Source organism: Passer montanus, unplaced genomic scaffold (assembly GCF_014805655.1).
Source record: "Passer montanus isolate IOZ18808 unplaced genomic scaffold, ASM1480565v1 scaffold29, whole genome shotgun sequence".
Classification (NCBI taxonomy): Eukaryota; Metazoa; Chordata; class Aves; order Passeriformes; family Passeridae; genus Passer; species Passer montanus.
Window position 1 is genome coordinate 849,772 of NW_024367596.1, and position 18,464 is coordinate 868,235.

At 48.8% G+C, this 18,464-nt stretch overlaps 1 protein-coding gene across 7 annotated transcripts in view; it reads right to left on the bottom strand.

The window, feature by feature from the left end:
* Nucleotides 1–18,464, bottom strand: part of PLCH1 (phospholipase C eta 1) — a 55,069-nt gene that overhangs the window by 19,069 nt on the left and 17,536 nt on the right. For all 7 annotated transcript variants that reach the window (XM_039713903.1, XM_039713900.1, XM_039713902.1 and 4 more), the window contains 5 exons: nt 6,898–7,044; nt 6,316–6,559; nt 4,953–5,082; nt 2,881–3,051; nt 937–1,030 (listed from right to left, as the gene is read on the bottom strand). In XM_039713903.1, coding sequence (XP_039569837.1) covers nt 937–1,030; nt 2,881–3,051; nt 4,953–5,082; nt 6,316–6,559; nt 6,898–7,044 — 786 coding nt within the window. The remainder of the gene's footprint in view (nt 1–936; nt 1,031–2,880; nt 3,052–4,952; nt 5,083–6,315; nt 6,560–6,897; nt 7,045–18,464) is intronic.

Sequence of the window (18,464 nt, forward strand, 5' to 3'; positions counted from 1 at the left end):
CCTGCAAGTTTATTCAAGAAGATGGTACTTCATTTATAACCCTCTAAATGAGAGCAGCACTGAACAGAGAAAGTTTTAAAAATACCTTCTTTAAGAATGAAACATTCAAAATATTTGCAAAGGATGGTGCAAACAATACCAGCCCTGAAAGCAGCTCAGAGATAAAAGCAGCTGCAGCAGCAGGTTAAGAGGAGCAGAAATGCTTGCAGAAATATTGTTTAAGTGTCACAGCTTATTTGTTTTACTTTCTTTATTTCAGTTTGAGTGCAGCGCCCTGGGTCACATCAGAAGCTTGTTGAAGGGAGGCCATGCCCAGGATTTAAATACCATGCGGAGGAAAATTCCTACTTCCCCCCTCCCCGAGTCACCATGCACATTGTGCTGCTGCAGAGAAGGTTCCTTCTGGGCAAAGGAACACAACATGGCTTTTAATCTATTTCATCTCAGCTCTGAGGCTGATCTGATACTAAATTGGATTCTGAATAAACATACAGTTTACAAGTGCTTTCACAAGCAATGGGAATCAGGTATTAAAACCCAATGAAAATGCAACTATCTGTACTTTATTTCACAGAAAAGAATGGATTGTGCAGGATCCCAGATCCCCAGAGCCAAGGCAGAGTGAACTCCTGGCTTTCATTACCTCACTGGGAGCAGGCTGTAGATAAACTGCATGGTGCAGGACAGTTTGTCAGAGTGAGCAATAAATCCCCACAGCCTCAGGCATCCTGCCCCACTCCTGAGGAAGGCTGTGATGGATGGCTGAGAGCTGCTGCCTCACCACACCTACTCACATCTCCCCCCTGACTCACAAAAGGCACCCACACTCCCGACTGCTGATCAGGGGACAGCAAAAGCCTCACCAAACTCCATCAAAGCACTTCCACACCACTGCAGCATGCAAGAGGAAACTCACTCTGAAACCAAAACCTTTACCTTCAATCCCAAGAACATTCTGCTTCTTGTTTTCTTCTGACACTTCAAACTTCTGTATGATGTCCAGGCAATATTCTGGGGTCACATTATTCATCTGCACAAAAAAAAACAGAGGAGGTACACTCATTTTAAACGTCACCAGCATGTGAAAATCTACTTAACTTGGAGGAGACAAACAGGAGTGAGAGGCAGCCATCAATTAAAACCTGTCATTTTAGTCTCAAGATTTAAATTAGCTGTTTAGCAGCCTTAACAGTTGTACTGACCAATACTGCTGAAATGAGAACTGTGACATTATATTCTTTAATATAATCTTCTTAGACATGCAAAAAGATTTGGCAGGCTTGGATTTCATTTTCATGTGTTTTCCACTCCTATGATTTCATTACTTCCAAGGGAGTTCACTGTAATACACAGGCTAGGAGAGAAATAATTAAATTCTGAAATGAAAAACAGCAGCTTTTCTGAAACAAATAGGAATTTTGTCAACAGCTTCAGCTAGCCCACAGCTGAGGTTCTAACTGATTTGTGGGGCACTTACAAGTAGACACTTATATTTCCTTCAGAACTAAAGGGAAGGAGTAGCTGCCATCACTCATCTAATCTTTCCTCACTGCCTTGAGTGGTGGAATGAGGACTGGGTGGATTTCATTTCTCCACTACCAACATCACAGGAAGAAAATAGTGGCTCTCAAACCTCTGGCACCTTTCTTGTGCCATCATCCTGTTCACTGTTTGTACTGTCCCAGCTAAGCCAATCATCCTGAGATGCTGCAGGAATTACACAGGATAATAAAAAATAACAATTCAGTATTAAAAATAACTGATTATCCTTGCTTAGGTTGGTGTTTGATTGCAAGCACTGCTCAGAGCAGGCCCTGTTCTGGTACAAGCTGGCTCAAATTAACTTTTCCATTATCCCCCATGGCTCCTTGCTGGCCCAGTGTGGGGTTCTCATGTGCTTGAGGAATGGAAATGTCTAATCTAGTCCAAGGCTGCATCTGCTGGGGAAAAGGCAGCACATTTGTGCTTTTTTAGTTGTAGCTTGAGTGGTGATGACTTTGGCCATTCATTTTTTTGTACACTTCAGAGTACTCCACTAAAAATAATATGGGTACTCCACTAAAAATAATATGGGTTGTTCTCCTAAACTGGGAGTTCTCCTAAAAAAGAAGCCAGTTTAGCAGGCTAATAAAAGCCCCAACCCTCTTTTGTTCTGTCCTCAGGCTGCAGAACATTTCATATCTTGCCAAATGAGGAGCAGATGGAGCAGAACAGACTGTCCACAGATTTCCAAGCATCCAGACAACAGCAAAAGCAAAATGCTGTTTGGGTGAGGGCACTGGGGAGCTGCCTCCTGGCTGGGAGCACGATCAGCTTTTGGGGCAATGCTGCCCTGCCCCAGGGCGTGGTGGCACTGGGCACATTTGGGGGAATCTCCCTGACCTCCCAGTGCTGGGCACTGGGAAGGGGCACAGGGGTGCAAGGTGTCTCCACCTGCCCAGCCCAGAGGTTCACCTGCAGGTTTCACTCTTTATGGATGGCAGTGCTGAGCAGAGCAGTTCCCCAGCCAGCTCTGCCCACGCAGTGCTCTCAGGAGGGCTCACAGAGCGCTGAGAGGATGCAGAATGCCAGACTGACAGACAGCTCCAGGTTTCTGCTGCATCAGCAGGTCCATAATGACCCCCCAAAGGCACCTCTGCCACGTGTTCCTCCTCCTGCTCCACGTCCCTGAGCACCCTCTCACACCACCATCCTGGGCACTTCAAAAACCATCCAAAGCAGCTCAAACTCTTTCTAGAAGCATTTCAAAAAACCTTCAGAACTCTCTTCTGTCACGTGTGTGCTTTGTCCTCTGCCCCAAGTTATTATTTTCCATAAAATCCTTCCCTACCCTTGAACATAAGTGCATGGCCATAGCCATGGGTGCAGATATTGGCCTACCTTCTGCTCCACCCTCAGGAACTGGGCCAGCTCCTCAGCAGTGAGATGGTCCTTCTTGTCACTGTAGCTCAGGAGCAGCAGGTAGAGGTCTCGACGCAAGGACATCATCTTGTAAAACACTGAGAATTCTTCAAAGTTCAGGGTTCCTTGGTTCTCATCTGTGTCTGCCTCCTAAGAGGTAATGACATTTAGATAAACATGCTCAGCACAGGAGAAATCAGGGAATAAAACAGAGCAGGATTTGTGTACACCAACAGAAATGTAATAAATTCTAGTCTGCAAGACCGTTCAGACACAAATCCTAATAGGCTAAAATAACTGCAAAATTATATCATCATCTCTGAGGTTTTTGGTGAAAACAGCTACTAAACTAAAGCCACAGATTCCCTCTAAAACTCTAATTTCCTTCTTTAATTTCATGTTTATTTCCCCAAGAAAGAGGCTCACCCTGGGCTTTATTCTGATCTCCTGCCCTCCTGTATGCCCTGCAGTTATCCTGGATTAAAACACAGCAAGAGGCATAAGAATATCACCCAAGGCTTCCCCAACAATAGTCTTAAGGCATTCAGGACAGTCTCAGGGTGTTAAATGCACATGATTTAATGTGCAGCACTCTCACCCCAGCAGCACTCTGCAGAGGGACAGCTCTGCACTGAGACCACCCCAAAACACACACCCAGCATCTCCAGGCTCGATCTGCTCTTTCTCCTCAGAGGTAGGCAGAGAAGAAATCAGTACTTAGCACACACTAATACAAGCTTTTTCCTGTGAACATCTGCCTAAGAGGATTGCTGTGGATTTTCAAAACAAAGAACATCTTCTGGAGAACGGCTGGCAGGCACTGTGTGGGTCTCCATGCAGAAAGGAGCTGTGAACTCCTACCACTGCAAGTCAGCTGAGAGGAAAGGAATTCTCAGCTAAATGGTGTTGAATGGGGTTTTTAATCATTTTAGATCTATTACATACCTTAAATGGTATTTATAATCTGTGGGAATGAGTAAAACCCAAATTAATCTCTGCAACACCACCCCACCAGTTCCCAGGTCTTTGGCAGTAACTCCAGACTCCAAAGATGTATCTCTAATGGGGATTTTATGCCATAGAAGATTCTTCAACTTTCCCATGTTTTACAGCAAACCAGCTTTGAGCTGGTACTGCTTTAGAAAAGTGAAGATGACTCTTTTTGCTCTCCATTATGTCCTTGGCTTATCTTTCCTTTCCTGCAGTAAACACAATGACTGGTTGAAAATGGGAGCTGTTTTCAGACAACAGAAGTAAAAAATTTATTCTAAACCAATCAAATCTGAATGGCTAAATATAAGGAAGTTATTAAAGAAAACCTAATTACTTGCATAAAGTCAGTTTTTATTAAATAATTTTCCATAAAGGACATAAAAAAATATTTTAGTAGCAAAGAGTAACTTCATTGTCCATCAATACCAGCATTGAACAGTTCAGTTCACAGTGGTGAAACCAACAATGCAGCAGAAAGAGTAACATTGGTAACTTTTCAGTGTGCTTCATGTCCTTTAAACAACTCTGATGCCTCTTTGCCTACAAAAAGGTAAGGCTTTGAAAAAGCCTGTCAGGTGCTGGGTTTTTGTTCTGGCAGCTGCAGAGGCTGCTCTGGGTGTGCCAGCAGTGGGTGTGAGTGTCCCCTGGTGCCCAGGGTGAGCCTGCTCTGGCTGTGAAAGCCTGTCGGGTGAGTGTCCCCTGGTGCCCAGGGTGCACAGCCTGCTCTGGGTGTGCCAGCAGTGGGTGTGAGTGTCCCCTGGTGCCCAGGGTGCACAGCCTGCTCTGGGTGTGCCAGCAGTGGGTGTGAGTGTCCCCTGGTGCCCAGGGTGAGCCTGCTCTGGGTGTGCCAGCAGTGGGTGTGAGTGTCCCCTGGTGCCCAGGGTGAGCCTGCTCTGGCTGTGCCAGCAGTGGGTGTGAGTGTCCCCTGGTGCCCAGGGTGCACAGCCTGCTCTGGGTGTGCCAGCAGTGGGTGTGAGTGTCGCCTGGTGCCCAGGGTGCACAGCCTGCTCTGGGTGTGCCAGCAGTGGGTGTGAGTGTCCCCGGTGCCCAGCACACACCTGGAACATCTGCCGGACCTTCCTGCGGGGCAGGCTGACGTTCAGCTTGTGCATCAGCTGGTGGATCTCCTCGATGTTCAGCAGCCCGTCCCCGTTCTTGTCAGCCTCCTCGAAGGTCTGCTTCACCCAGCTGCCAGCGTGTCAAGGACAGGCACACACGCCATCTCCCCATGCACAGGGCAGCTCAGGAAAGAACCTTTATGTCCCTGCCCTCACTACAGCTCAGCCCAGTGCTTAAAACCAGAACTGGGTTGTGGCAATTATTCACAGCTCAGTTCACAGCTCCAGCCCCTCTGCACTCCCATTTCTGATGCTCTGATAACCTGCTCCAAAGTTTTCAAACATGGCTGGGCTTACTCTGGGATCTTCTTCCACCTGTCCCTTCCTTCTACCTGAACTTCACTTCCCAACAGCACCTTTCAGCCCCTCCTTGCACAAATATCCCTCAGCACCTCCTGCTAAGTTCCTGCAGTAGCTGGGAGTGGGACAGGGCCATTCTGTGTGCAGCCTCCCAGCTGCCACGCTGGATAAAACAAACAGGACTTGCAGTGATGTTCCACCAGGAGAGAAGGTGCAGAGACAGGAGCAGCTCAGAAAAGCCATGGTTAAATATAGCAAGCTGAGGACAGGTGCAACAGAGCATGCAATACAACCCCAATGGACCTGTGCCTGCTGTGAATCAGAATCAAACACGGGAGATGTAAATTAAAAATACCTGAAATATGTATATTCTCCAGGAGTATCACTGGAGATTTCTATGAGGCAGAAGAACAGACAGGTTACAGTTTTAATTAAGATGGCCTTGGGGTTTGGTTTTTGGGGGAAGAGTGTTCTTTGTGTATAACATTTTAGTCATCACTGTTGTGAAAAAAAAAACTACTGGGAAAAAAAAGGCACATGAAGAAAATATTCAGAGAACATGAGGTTCACTTTGGCTACAGGGCTACAACAAACATTTAAGGAGCTTTAAGGATTTGTGCTCCTGACAAACAATGGAGGCTGGAAAGGACACAGGCATCTGACTTACACAAAAGCAACAGAGATGGCCAGGAGTTACTGAGATATTGAGATAACTAGAAACTAGAAATAGTTATAGCTGCTTCTCCCCTTCAAAAAGGAATTCATTAACAAAATGCAAGCCTATCCCCTGACTCCCGAGCAGTCTGATCCAGTCCCCAAGGCACAGCCCATGGTTTATCACACACCTAAGTGTCCATGTCAAACCCACTGCTCAGGTTTCCCTTGCAGTCAGTGGAAGGGTTCTGGTCACTGAATAGGAGGAGAAAGGCCACGCTGTGCTGCAGTGACTGGACACCGAGGCAGGAATATGAGCCAGGAGGAAGGGCTGGCCCTCAAAGGATACTGGTCGTGCGTTCTCTGGCGCTTGGCGAGCGAGTCCTCGTCGCTGATCCCGGCCAGCAGGTACTTGAGCCCCGTGATCCAGGTGCGAGCCTCCTCGGGGTTGGACGTGATCAGGTCCAGGCTCTCCAGGTGGCTGCCATGGTAAATGGTGAAGCAGCAGCTGGGGTCGAAGCTGCCCTCGGCGTGGCGGTGGAAGATCTCCGACTGCCGGCCCTCGCTGACTTTGTAAATGGAGTCGATGACAACTGGGGGAAAGGGAAACCAAAGGCCACGCTGGGACAGCCAGCCAGCCTCTTCCTGCTGCTCCCAGTTCAGAGTTATTCAGGCTCAGAGGCATTAAACTTTATTAATGTTACAGCTTCACATCCCAAAGCCCCGTTGGACTGAAGGTTTCCCTGCCATGGCTGTGCCACGTGCCGGCTGCCCCGGAGGCTCCGAGCACTGCCCGCAACATCGCGGGGCTGAGGCTACAGGACACAGACACCAAGTGTCTCCCATCAGCCCACGAGCCCCTGTGTAGCTCTGTAAGTCACATTCTAATACTGAACAGCCCCAGAAATTAGAAGAAATGTGAGGGGTTTACTTTTTGCCTTTTCGCTCTTCCGGGAGGGCCTCCATCGGATGCAGGTCCTGTGCTCGTCCAGGTAGAAGAGCCGGACCAGCCCCTTGGTTCCACTCTTCAGCTTCACCATCTGCGTCCCAGACTGCATCACACTCATGCATCGTTCAACTGCGAGGCAGAGCAGAATAAATTCAGCTGAACAGCCACCCCATCCACGAATGACATGACTAACGGGGTGCCCAACATCTGCCAGGCACACGCCAGTTCTGACCTGAACCAACAATGACAGAAAGTGGGCAGTGCTAGGAGACTGTTCCTTCTTCACTGCCACCTTCTCCACACAGGAAAATGGAACAGCTCATCTGTCTGAACACCCTCACAACCAAGGAGGCAAAGAAAACTCTCATCAGTGTTGAAGGAAAACATTTTATAGTTGTTTCATGCTCATCTTATTTACATTTTTTCTATTACTGCACACAGTGCTGTAATTTCAAACCCCAGCACTCCATGTACTTGGACTGGTGAGATCCTCATTCAAACCCCGCAGTCCTTTGGGCTCAGTAGCCCTGGAGTTTGTCCCTCTTGCTGTGATACTGGCAGAGCTGCTCACAGAATGGCACAGACACATTCACCCCCTCTCCATGCTGCCACCGACCTTCCAACACACACTGGGATAATTTCCTTTTATCCACCCATCCCATCCGAATGATAAGGCTTTTTTCCTCCTCTGTGTTTTGACTAAAATAAACCCATTTCTTCCATTTCATCTCACATCCTCCCTCCTGCAGCCTTCCAAACACAAGGATCAAGATAACATTTCCTCTTGATCTCAGTATATATCCATGCTCTTAAATTACCTTCTGGTTTTATCCATTCACAGCCTCTCCTCACTTGGTATCACTCCAAATTCATCTCCCTGGGTGATTTGTTTACACTCTGGCTGGCTCCCAAATAAACTCTCTGGGTCTGTCTTTATTTCTTATCACCCTTCCTCTCTCCAGCACTTCTCTCTCCAGTGCTCCTCAGTGTCACAGCAAAGACTAACCCACACTCCCACTGCTCTGCCAGAGCTGGGATTTATTTATTCTCCCAACAGCCCTGACACACTCACAGGCAGTCAGAGCAGCAGCTGAACATTGGGCAAACCAGGGCTGAACAGCCCTTGGCACTGGAGTAACCTCCCCTGGCTCCCTCGCTCACCAGGAGCTGGCAAGGCAAACCCCACATGGAATAATAACCCCACTCCCCATCAGAAGGAGTCTTTTTCCTGAGTTCTCTTTCTTGGAGGAAGGAGGGGACTGAGGCTGAGCTGAACAGAACCAAACTCATCTGAAAGCCTCACGTGAGTGCAATAAATGTGTCCTTCATTATGTCCATAAATAATGGCACCCCCTGGATCAGCACACTCTGAATGAAGGTGAGTTTAGAAGGGCTTTAGGGTAAACCACAAATGTGACATAAATGAAGCCAGAAGGAGATGTCAGACCATATCCACATGTTGGCTGGGGCAGCATTAACTTGGATCTATCCAAAGATGCACAAAGTACCAGGAAGACAAACATTTACACCACAAGGGATGGAAAACTCAAAACGTGAGAGAAGAAAGACGAACTGAAGCAAAAAGAGTCTCTAAAACTCCCTGTGTACATCCACACAGGAGTGCCTTTTCTTGGCAGACCCAGCCTTTCCCTGTGGAACCGAGTTTAGATCAGTTTTGCCTTGGATTCCTACCAAGACAAACACGACTTCTCCCAGCACAGCAATGAGGTTCTCCCTGTGAGTGTGGGTACCAAACCTGCCCTGCTCCATCAGCCTGGCACACACACCACAAGCACTCTTGATTTCACCAATAGAGAGATCACTTCCAGCAGGGCTTTAGCTCAGTAAGAGGTTTAGCAACAAGCTTCTCAACACAGAAAATCTGCTTCTTTGCACCTAAGGCTAGCAGTGACTGGTGAAAGTCTTACAAAAAGAACTAATTCTCACATAAGTCTCTCTATTAGCACCAGCTCCGTTTTCAGAGAAAAAATCCCAGCCCGGTTTCACTAAGATGCCATTGGGGACAGCCAGCAAAAGGCAGAAGGGAGAAGACCACATTTATTCAATGCAAGAAAAGCAGAGAATGAGCCACAGTCAGGTAACTGCAGCCAGCACAACTGGGGGAAAACAAAAACCACAAAAGGAAATCCAGTCCCTTCTTCACCATTTCAATTGCTTAAACATTTCTGCATCACGTTTGGAATTGTTATGGGTGCAGTCACATTCATGCTTCAGGCACACTTCAGTTACAGGGAATAGATTTTAAAACCCTTTCTGTCACAAAGTGGAAGAAACCCAGTTCCTGCCCAATATCTCAGCCTCCACCTCCCAAACCCCCCCTGCAGTAGGTGCAGTGCCCCAGGGAGCACCATCTTTGCTGCTTGCATTTCCCAATTCCAAGGAAGTACCATGAGAATTCAAACATTTAAAGAATAGTAAACGTGTAAGAGAGTTCATGGCATCATTCCTGCTGTGTAGGTGTTAATAACAAAGGCTCCACGTTCACGAAGGGGCTGGGGTAAGGGTACTGGAAATGCCACAGCAATCAGAGCCCACTGGATCTCAGCTCTGCAAACCATTTACAAAACACCCCATCCTCCCCTTCAGGCTATTTATAAAATATAAGCACGCAAATAAAAAAGGTCTTTTTCAAATCCATTCTCAGTATGCTAATGCCGGTCCCTTGCCAGACACCACACATTAGCATCTGAATCAGGGAAGGTATTGAGCAGCAGGGCAGAATAAAGCTCCAGAAGAGCAGTTCAGGAAGGATTTCACTAAGGAATAGGGAAGCTGGTTCCAGAAAAACATCTAATCCTGTAGATAAACCAGGAATACAGAGTAAATGAAGCAGCTCCTCAATGCAGACGTAATTTAAAATTTGAGGAAGCGAGACATGATCCCCATTAAAAGATATTCTTCTAACACAAGGACTAGCTGTGCATTTTTTGCTCAAAGCCTGAAAATGAATTAAGTTAAACTAGAACACAATGTAGTTTATGCTACAAGGTCAAAGAAAATTAATCTGGAAGTTTAAATAAAAAAATATGCTTATGCAATGTGTAAGGAAGGTATCCGTGCCCATGGCAGGGGGTTGGAACTTGGCAGTCTTTAAGGTCCCTTGCAACCCAAACCACTGCCTGATTCTATGATATTTGAAGCTTTAATTTAAAATTTAAAACCCCTGAAAACTACATTCACTTCTGTTTGCAGAGTTATGCAAACTTGACAGTCTAAAATCATCCCAACAGACACCCTGAAGTTTAATGGGATTTAATAATGAAAGACCAGTCTACTTTTCTTCCTCCCAAAATAACCCTTTAAAGCAATACAGACCTGAATCCAAATAGCAGTTTTCAATTTAGTTCAGCCACGAGAATCACTCCTAACACAAACCTCTGTGGCTGCTCCAGATGTTAATCCCCAAACCAGCCTGTGCCATCCTCTGTCCCTGTGCCACCCTCTGTCCCTGTGCCACCCTCCATGTCCCCGTGCCACCCTCCATCCTCCAGGTCCACTCTCTGTCCCCGTGCCACTGTCTGTCCCTGTGCCACCCTCCATCCCCAGTCCCTCCCCGTGCACTGGGGTTTTCCATGATAACCAGGGATGGCTCAGCAGCAGCCCCAGGATCCCCACAGAGCCTCCATGACTCAGAGCCACAGCCACTCCTGCATCCCAGGAGCTGGGAATTCCAAAACATGTTCTCTGAGGTTAAATAACTACCCTGGCTATGTTTTCTGCTATATTTTGGGGTTTAGTTGTTCAAGAAAACACTGTTACCTTTGCATTAGCAGCACAACTCTACTGCCAAGACCATACCACAAAAGGTTATACCCCTGTTGTGAGACAGATAATTTTAAAGTCAAAGATCAAAACAAATTTCTTATTGCTGTCCACAAACATTATTTTCCTGTATGTTAAGAAATTAATATTTCAAAGTGCAACCAAATGACAAAAGGTCTGGCCTCATCTTGCTTTTATGGACTTACTGTTACAGGCATTAGACAAAACAAAAAGATTAAATAAGGTATAAAGAGCATTATCAAACACTGAGAAGTATAATTATGAAAGAGGATATAAACTGGGTTTCTAAATGATAGGCATCAACTGCATTAAGCCAACATTAAGCTTGAAGAGATAAAAGGTACCCATAAAACGCAGGAGTTAATTTCTAACTGCAGCAGCAGCTCTTCTCCCCTGCATTCAGTGTTTTGGGGTTTGTTTTGTGAAGGGTTGTGAAGCCCTGCACAGCTGCCCTGGGCAGTGCTGGGGTCAGTGTCCCTGGAGCATGTGAAAAATGAGTGGATGTGGCTCTTGAGGACCCAGTTAGTGCTGAACACTGTGGTGGTGCTGGGCTGCATGAGCTGAAAGGTCCTTCCCAAAAACCTGCACTGAGACCAGCACACAGCTGCACTGTCCCCTCCCAGCAGTGAAAACGCTCTGAACCCAGCCCCAAAGCACACCCCAGAACCCCACCCTGCTCTCACTGCCTGCACTCTCCCCAGCCCTGTCCTGCACCAACCTCCCACCCTGAGCCCTCCCAGTAATGCCATTAAAGACCATTTTCTGCCCAGGTGCAGCCCTGAGAGCACATTTTATCCAAATCCCACAGAATGCCACCAGGGTGCTGATGGTTGGGGTGTTACATAACAGCCCAAGAGCCCGGGGCACGGAGGGCAGATGCAGGTCTGGGGCACTGCAGGGCCCCAGGCAGGATGGGGCTGTGGTTAAACAGCCACAGCTCCTATTTCATGCCAGAGTTTAATTTGCTTCCCTGCAGCTCTTCCAGCCTCACGGAATTTCACATTAAGCTCCTTACAGTGGCTTTAATGGTAATCTCTGGGAAGTGCAAGGACATGAGATGGACAATCAATCTCCCACACTTCTGCATTTTCCAAGAAACCCTCGAGGAAGCCGCACAGCACCAGCAGAGACGACAGAGGCTGAAAAGGGCACAGGCAATCCATCTCAGCCCTGGAGATGCAGAGCATGAACACAAATACCCAAACACAGGCTGAGACTACTCAAAACAACTGAGTGGCATCTAATCAAAGGAAGTCACTAACTCTGGGAAGCAGCTCGTGCTTGTAAAGTCACAAAATAATATGAAAACAAAAAAGGGGTGAAGCTTAAGAGCAAAACCATTCACTATCCAGAATGGAGAAACAGCCCCGAGCACAACTTAAATTTATCAGCATGTTTCAGCTCTTTGTTAGACTGGGAACTGTCTGGAGGTGTCTTTTTTTCTTTCAAAAAACCCCAAAACAAATGCAAAAACTTGGGAGCAGCAGCTCCCAGAAGCCATGTCTGAGTAACATGTATTTCACAGCAGCTGCTCTTTCAGCCTCCCCTATTGAGACTGCGGGCTCAGAGCTTCCAGGATGACCAATAACTCATCTTATTTTCACATTACAAGTGAAAGGTCTCTGCTCTTCACCTTTTCAAGCTGATCCCTGACAACCCTTAGTTATTCTTGCCATGGGAGAACCCAGAGCTCCTTCCCAGACTGAGGGCCTCTCCTCTTTTGCTCTTAGAGATCAGAGAGGAACCAGAAGTATCCAAACAAAAGCTTGGCACTACAGTACAATCAAAAAAGAGCCTGAATGATCCTTAATGACAAGCTTTGTTCCCTCACCGAGACTTCACAGAGCCCTGTGCAGTGCAGAAATGTCCTGCCAGGCCAGTGCCTCTGTTACAGGGGCTGTGCTGCCCTGTTGGACACCATGAATAATGCATGTTCTCCACCCCTGCCCAAGGACCCCCCCTTCTGCCAGCTCAGCAAAGTTCCACTTATTATCTTCAAGCAATTAGCCCAGGTTTCATCCTTTCTTCGGAAACAACTCCGCCAGAGCTGTCATTGTGAGAGCCCTGGTGCCACTGCAGCACAGCGTGGCTGAGGACTGTAAGTTTTCCATTAGGACTATGGAATTAATCCTTTGTCAACACTGAAAAGCACAATCGCTTAAGCACAGCCTGGCCAAGTGCCAGAGCGCATTGTCACATCAATGGGGTGAACAAGGAGCACAGATTTATTAAGCAAACACAGTTAAGTTTGCACATCCTAATCCTCTTTCTTCCTCGAGGATCCCTCAGCGGGGAGGGCACAGCAGTTGATTATGACACTCCAGAAAGTGGAAAAAGCAGGAGGTGGGAAGAAAGGGAGGAGGAGGAGGAGGAGGAGAGTTTCCGCTGCCCCTGCCAAGGGGAGGAGGAGCACACAGGTGTGAGGTGTCACCGTGCCAGACCCAGGGTGGCGTTCAGGACAAGCACCCTCCCCTGTGTGACCAGGGCACGGAGCACCAGGCCATCCCCAGCTCTGTGCCTCTGCATGCAGAGGTGGAGAACAGAGAACCACGAGCTCTTGCTCTGCCAGAATGCCATACCTGCCCTCTAAAGAAATCAATAAGTACATAAGTAAGGATCATACACCAGCGAAGCAGACCTTGTTCTCAGCCTCCCTGTGTTGTATGATACAACAAATACAATTCCCACCACAACATACTGAGCTAGGGCAGACCTCCTCACTCACCACACCGCCCTTTGTATCACACCTCCCACTTAACTGCACCAATTTAACAAAAAACAGGAAAAAAAACACCAAAAGGCCCTTCCTAGAGCTTGCTCCTGTGCCCACACAGACGTGCAGAGGATGAGCTGTCCCAGCCCCAGTGCAAAGCCAGTTCTGATGTCTGCACACTGATCAGCCAACAGCCACGTGTGGCAGCCCCTCAGCACCACGGCCTGGAGGGGAGTGAGTGCCCTGAGGATGGCACAGAGCAGCTGCAAGAGGGAGCCAGCCCCCAGGACCAGGCTGCAGGGAGCACTGCTTCCCTCCAGGCTGCCAAACAACGCCACACCTGGGGCTCAGCTAGAGACTAGAGAGAGGGAGAAAAGCAGAACAGAATGGAAGGTGAAGTTAATTAACCTTTAAAAGTAATGAATGGAGACTGCAGTGCAACAGATGATATGAACTAATTTATTCACCCTCCTCAGAAATAGTAATTTTGCTAAAAAAACATGTTTATCTATTTTATTTTAAATTATCTCGGTGCAAGTCACCGACAGTGAGTCATCTGTGGGCAAACAATGAACTGACAGTCTCAAACACCAAAGTGATTTTATTACTGAAAACGATGCTGTTCTGTGCATCTGAGTTCCAGGCTGATCAATGTTTCTGTGGGTAACGTGGGAACACCTGTGAGCCCGTTCTCTGCTGCATTGATAACCTGCCACAGCACAGGCTGAGCTGCCTGCCCTACAGCCAGGCTGGCTGGCACTGCCAGGACAAGCCAGCCTGGGCTCCTCACAGCTCCCACTTCACTCGTGCAAGGAGACACGGAGCAGCACGTGCTCCCTGAGGAGCAGCTGCTGGAGGAAAGAGGAAAACCAGCACACACCCCCCTGCAGCGAGCTCAGGGCTGGACAGGGCTGGGAAGCTTTCTGTCAGCACTCTGCTCACAGCCCTGGTGTCCCCAGGCTGCTGTGTGCCACCACTGACCCCAGTGTGGCACCGGGGCAGCTCAGGCTGCAGAAAAGCACCTCAATAATTGTAATCCATGCCCCAGGGTTTTGGAAAGACAACAACCTTTCCCCTAACACCATGACAGCGCTCTGTGGATTTATTGAATCGAGTAGATTCCATTCATAAGCACCAAAGCCACAAACACCAAGCAGTAGCAAACACATAACCTGGTTCCTACGGGGCCAGGCACATGCCCTGCAGAGCTGGTGAGACACTGCCCTGCAGCCATCAGCATCCAGCTCCAGCACCCTCAGCAGGGCCATGCAGGGACACTGTGGTGCCCCACTGTGACACTGGGCATCCTCCTCAGGATGCACCAAACCCCCTGGAGGCTTTCCTCTGCCAAAGCTGCCATGTGCATGTGCCAACCTCGTGTGAGTGCATTTAATGCTGAGACAGATTTAAGCTGGGTTATTGAATCGAGTAGATTCCATTCATAAGCACCAAAGCCACAAACACCAAGCAGTAGCAAACACATAACCTGGTTCCTACGGGGCCAGGCACATGCCCTGCAGAGCTGGTGAGACACTGCCCTGCAGCCATCAGCATCCAGCTCCAGCACCCTCAGCAGGGCCATGCAGGGACACTGTGGTGCCCCACTGTGACACTGGGCATCCTCCTCAGGATGCACCAAACCCCCTGGAGGCTTTCCTCTGCCAAAGCTGCCATGTGCATGTGCCAACCTCGTGTGAGTGCATTTAATGCTGAGACAGATTTAAGCTGTTACTGGAATGAAAGCTGTGGATGACCAAGCTCTTCCCAGGAGGCTGATGCCTTCCACATCCACTCAGACCAGCTTGCTGTTCCAGGCTCATTCCCTTACACATCAGGATTCCAGAGCCTACACTCAGTGCCTGGACAGGTGCCTGGACAGCTGCAGGCACAGGAGTCCCAAAGCAGCACTAATAAGGACATTGAGCAGGGCACTGCCACTGTCCCTGGTACAGAGGGGAGCCTGGCCATAACCCCACCTCTGAGTGGCCAAACCCCAGTGCCAGGGACAGCAGGGACACCCAGGGACAGCAGGGACAGCAGGGACACCCAGGGACAGCAGGGACACCCAGGGACAGCAGGGACAGCAGGGACACCCAGGGACAGCAGGGACACCCAGGACACCCAGGGACAGCCACTCACTGCTCTAGAGCCCTGGCTGCCCTCCCCACACAGAGATGGCACTGCCACAGCCAAGGATGAGGAACGGGAATGTGGCCTGGCTGTCACATCGGGGTCGGGAAGGGCCTCAGAGTGACCTGGAGCAGAACTGCACCCTCAGGCGGGCTCTGTGCTGTGGAATGTGCTGATCCACACGTGCAGGGCCGGGAGATGCAGAAGGTGAGCCCGGTGCTGTCCCTGCAGGGCTGCTGCCAGCCCCTCCAGGAGAGCTGGCTGTCAATTATTCAGCGGGGCCATATCCATTACCTGCTGCTGCGGGGAGGCGGATGGAGTAACACCTGCCCCCTCTGGCCCCCAAAGCCCCTCGGGAGGCAGATGGAGTAACACCTGCCCCCTCTGGCCCCCAAAGCCCCTCGGGAGGCGGATGGAGTTAACACCTGCCCCCTCTGGCCCCCAAAGCTCCCCGGAGAGCTCTGGGTGCCCAGCACCTGGAGGGGAACAGCAGCCTCTGGCACCACAGCTCAGCAGCCCCAGCACTGGCAGCCACAAATAACTCATTTTTGCCTAAAACAGGCTCTGGTTTTTATACAATAGCTGTATATTATATATATATATATATTATATTTATACAACTCCTATTCCCAGAGACTTCCACTAGATAAAAAATATCCACTAAAATCAACCATGACAGATACTTTTTTTTTCCTTTATATCAACTGCCAACACTGCCCTGAAATTTTCTAACATTTTATAACAGGCAAGATGATATTTCGAAGTATAATCCATGACTTTTGATGGCTTTATTTTAGATTAGTTTCTTTGATTTTAAATTACAGATAATCTTGTCACAAAAAATTTCTTCTGTGCTACACAATTTTGGCAAGAAAGCTATTATGCTAAATGTATTTTCTAAGTGTCTTCTTTAAAAGAACATAATCCAACATCCTTAAGGATGAGCAAAATGCAAAAATTAACTTTAATCTACCATGATTTCTCCTTCTCTCTACAGCATTCACTCTCTATCCACTTAGAGGCTTAAGCTAACTGCCACTTTCCATTCAGCGCTGACTTAAATTGAAAAAAATTAGATGTTATAAACTACAAGATACTGAAGAAAGTTATTCAAGATGTCTTCCTTTTTTGTACCATCTCCTCCAATTCTTGGAAATACATCTTTTATCCAGTACTTTCATTCAAATTTTACATACCACTTGCAAATGTGTTATACTATTTATAAGTGCTACTAAAAAAAACCAAAACTCTTCTCCACCGAAAGCCACAGCAAAATTCCCAACAGATGAAAAGGTCAAGAATGTTTTTATTCAAGGCAAACACATTTGTAATAATTTAGGCTAACACAGAAGTGCAGTTTGTTCTCATCAAAAGAGCAGTATCTCAAACACAAGCTACATGTTTTCATGGAGAAATGGACTTGACTTTCAAGTGGATACAAACCCACCGGGTTTTCTCGTTAAACATTCAGGAATAGATACACAGTTGTTATACCAACAACGTCCACATAAACTCTGCAATTTACCAAACCCGAGGGTTAAGTTACCTGATTTTTCTCTAACCATTTCCAGACACACTACGAGCCCATCCTATGGCAATTCCAAACTCAAACATCCTTACCTTTTTCTGGACTTAAATTTTTATATACTTCAAGGTCTGCCATTAAATTTGTAACTCAGGCATTATTGGCAAGCGGAACGGAAATTCTCCCTTCGGGAAAGGCTCAGTTTGATCTCCACGCCTTCAGAGCCAACACAACTGGAAGGCAATCCTTGGAAGCAGAGCCGGGCGCCGCTCCTCGGGACGAGCCGGGAAAGCTCGGCGGTGCACAGCGCTAATCCAGAGGGGAGGGCAGGTAACTCGGCTCACGCCGGGGAGCGCGGGGGCGGCAGCGTCTGCTGGTGCCGGTGCCGGTGCTGCAGCTGCGGGGCGGCTCCCGCATCCCCGCGGGCAGCGCCGGCCACGGCAGCGCTCGGGCAGCTCCGGACTGCTCCGGGCTCCGCTGGGGCTCCGGGCGGCTCCGGGCACCTCAAGGGCTCCGGGCAGCTCCAGGCTCCGGGCAGCTCCGGGCTCCGCTGGGGCTCCGGGCTCCGCTGTGCTCCGCTGGGGCTCCGGGCAGCTCCGGAGGTGGCGCGGGCAGCGGGGCGGCTGGCGGGCAGGGATGACCACGCTCCGGCTCAGGAGCGGCGGAGTGACGCAGGCTGGATGCGGGAGGGGACACCCGAGCCCGCTCCGGAGTAACCCCGGCATGTGCAGAACCCCCGGCTCCTCCGCGGCCTTTGCCCTGCTCCGTGCCCCTCCTGCTGTCCCTCACGCCAGGAGCAGCCCCTGCAGGGTCAGGCACACACGCACAAACGCACTCGGCTGGGCTGGGCATCCCCGAGCAGGAGTGCCCCGGGAGGTGCTGAGCACCAACTCTGCCAGCAGCTTCAGAACCCCCGAGCCCCTGGCGAAACCCTGGGCTGGTCTAAGGCATCCCAGTGCTCCTGGAACCTGGGGGTTTACAGGCAGTGTGGAACAACGGGCAGAAGCATTCAGACTTGCATAAATTGCACTTCCTTACAACGGAGCCCAAGGGCTCACAGGGCTGGGAAGCACAGCAAGAATGAAGTCAGCCCCACATACAATGCTTCACATCTTTCATTTATTGCATTTTCTAATTCTTTCCCTCTTCAGCTGGCTCTTCCACTGTGACATTTACATCAGCACACCAAAGGAATTCCCAGATGTATTCCCAAACATTGTGACAGCAATAAAAGAGACAGAATTTGCCTAGCACAGGCCAGGAAAAAGTTACATGAGTGACAACGTGACAGAGAAGGGGTAAAAAAAAAAAAAAAACCCAAAAAAAAAAAAAAAACCAAAAAAAACCCCCCCCCCCAAATTTTCAAAAGCCCGAAAA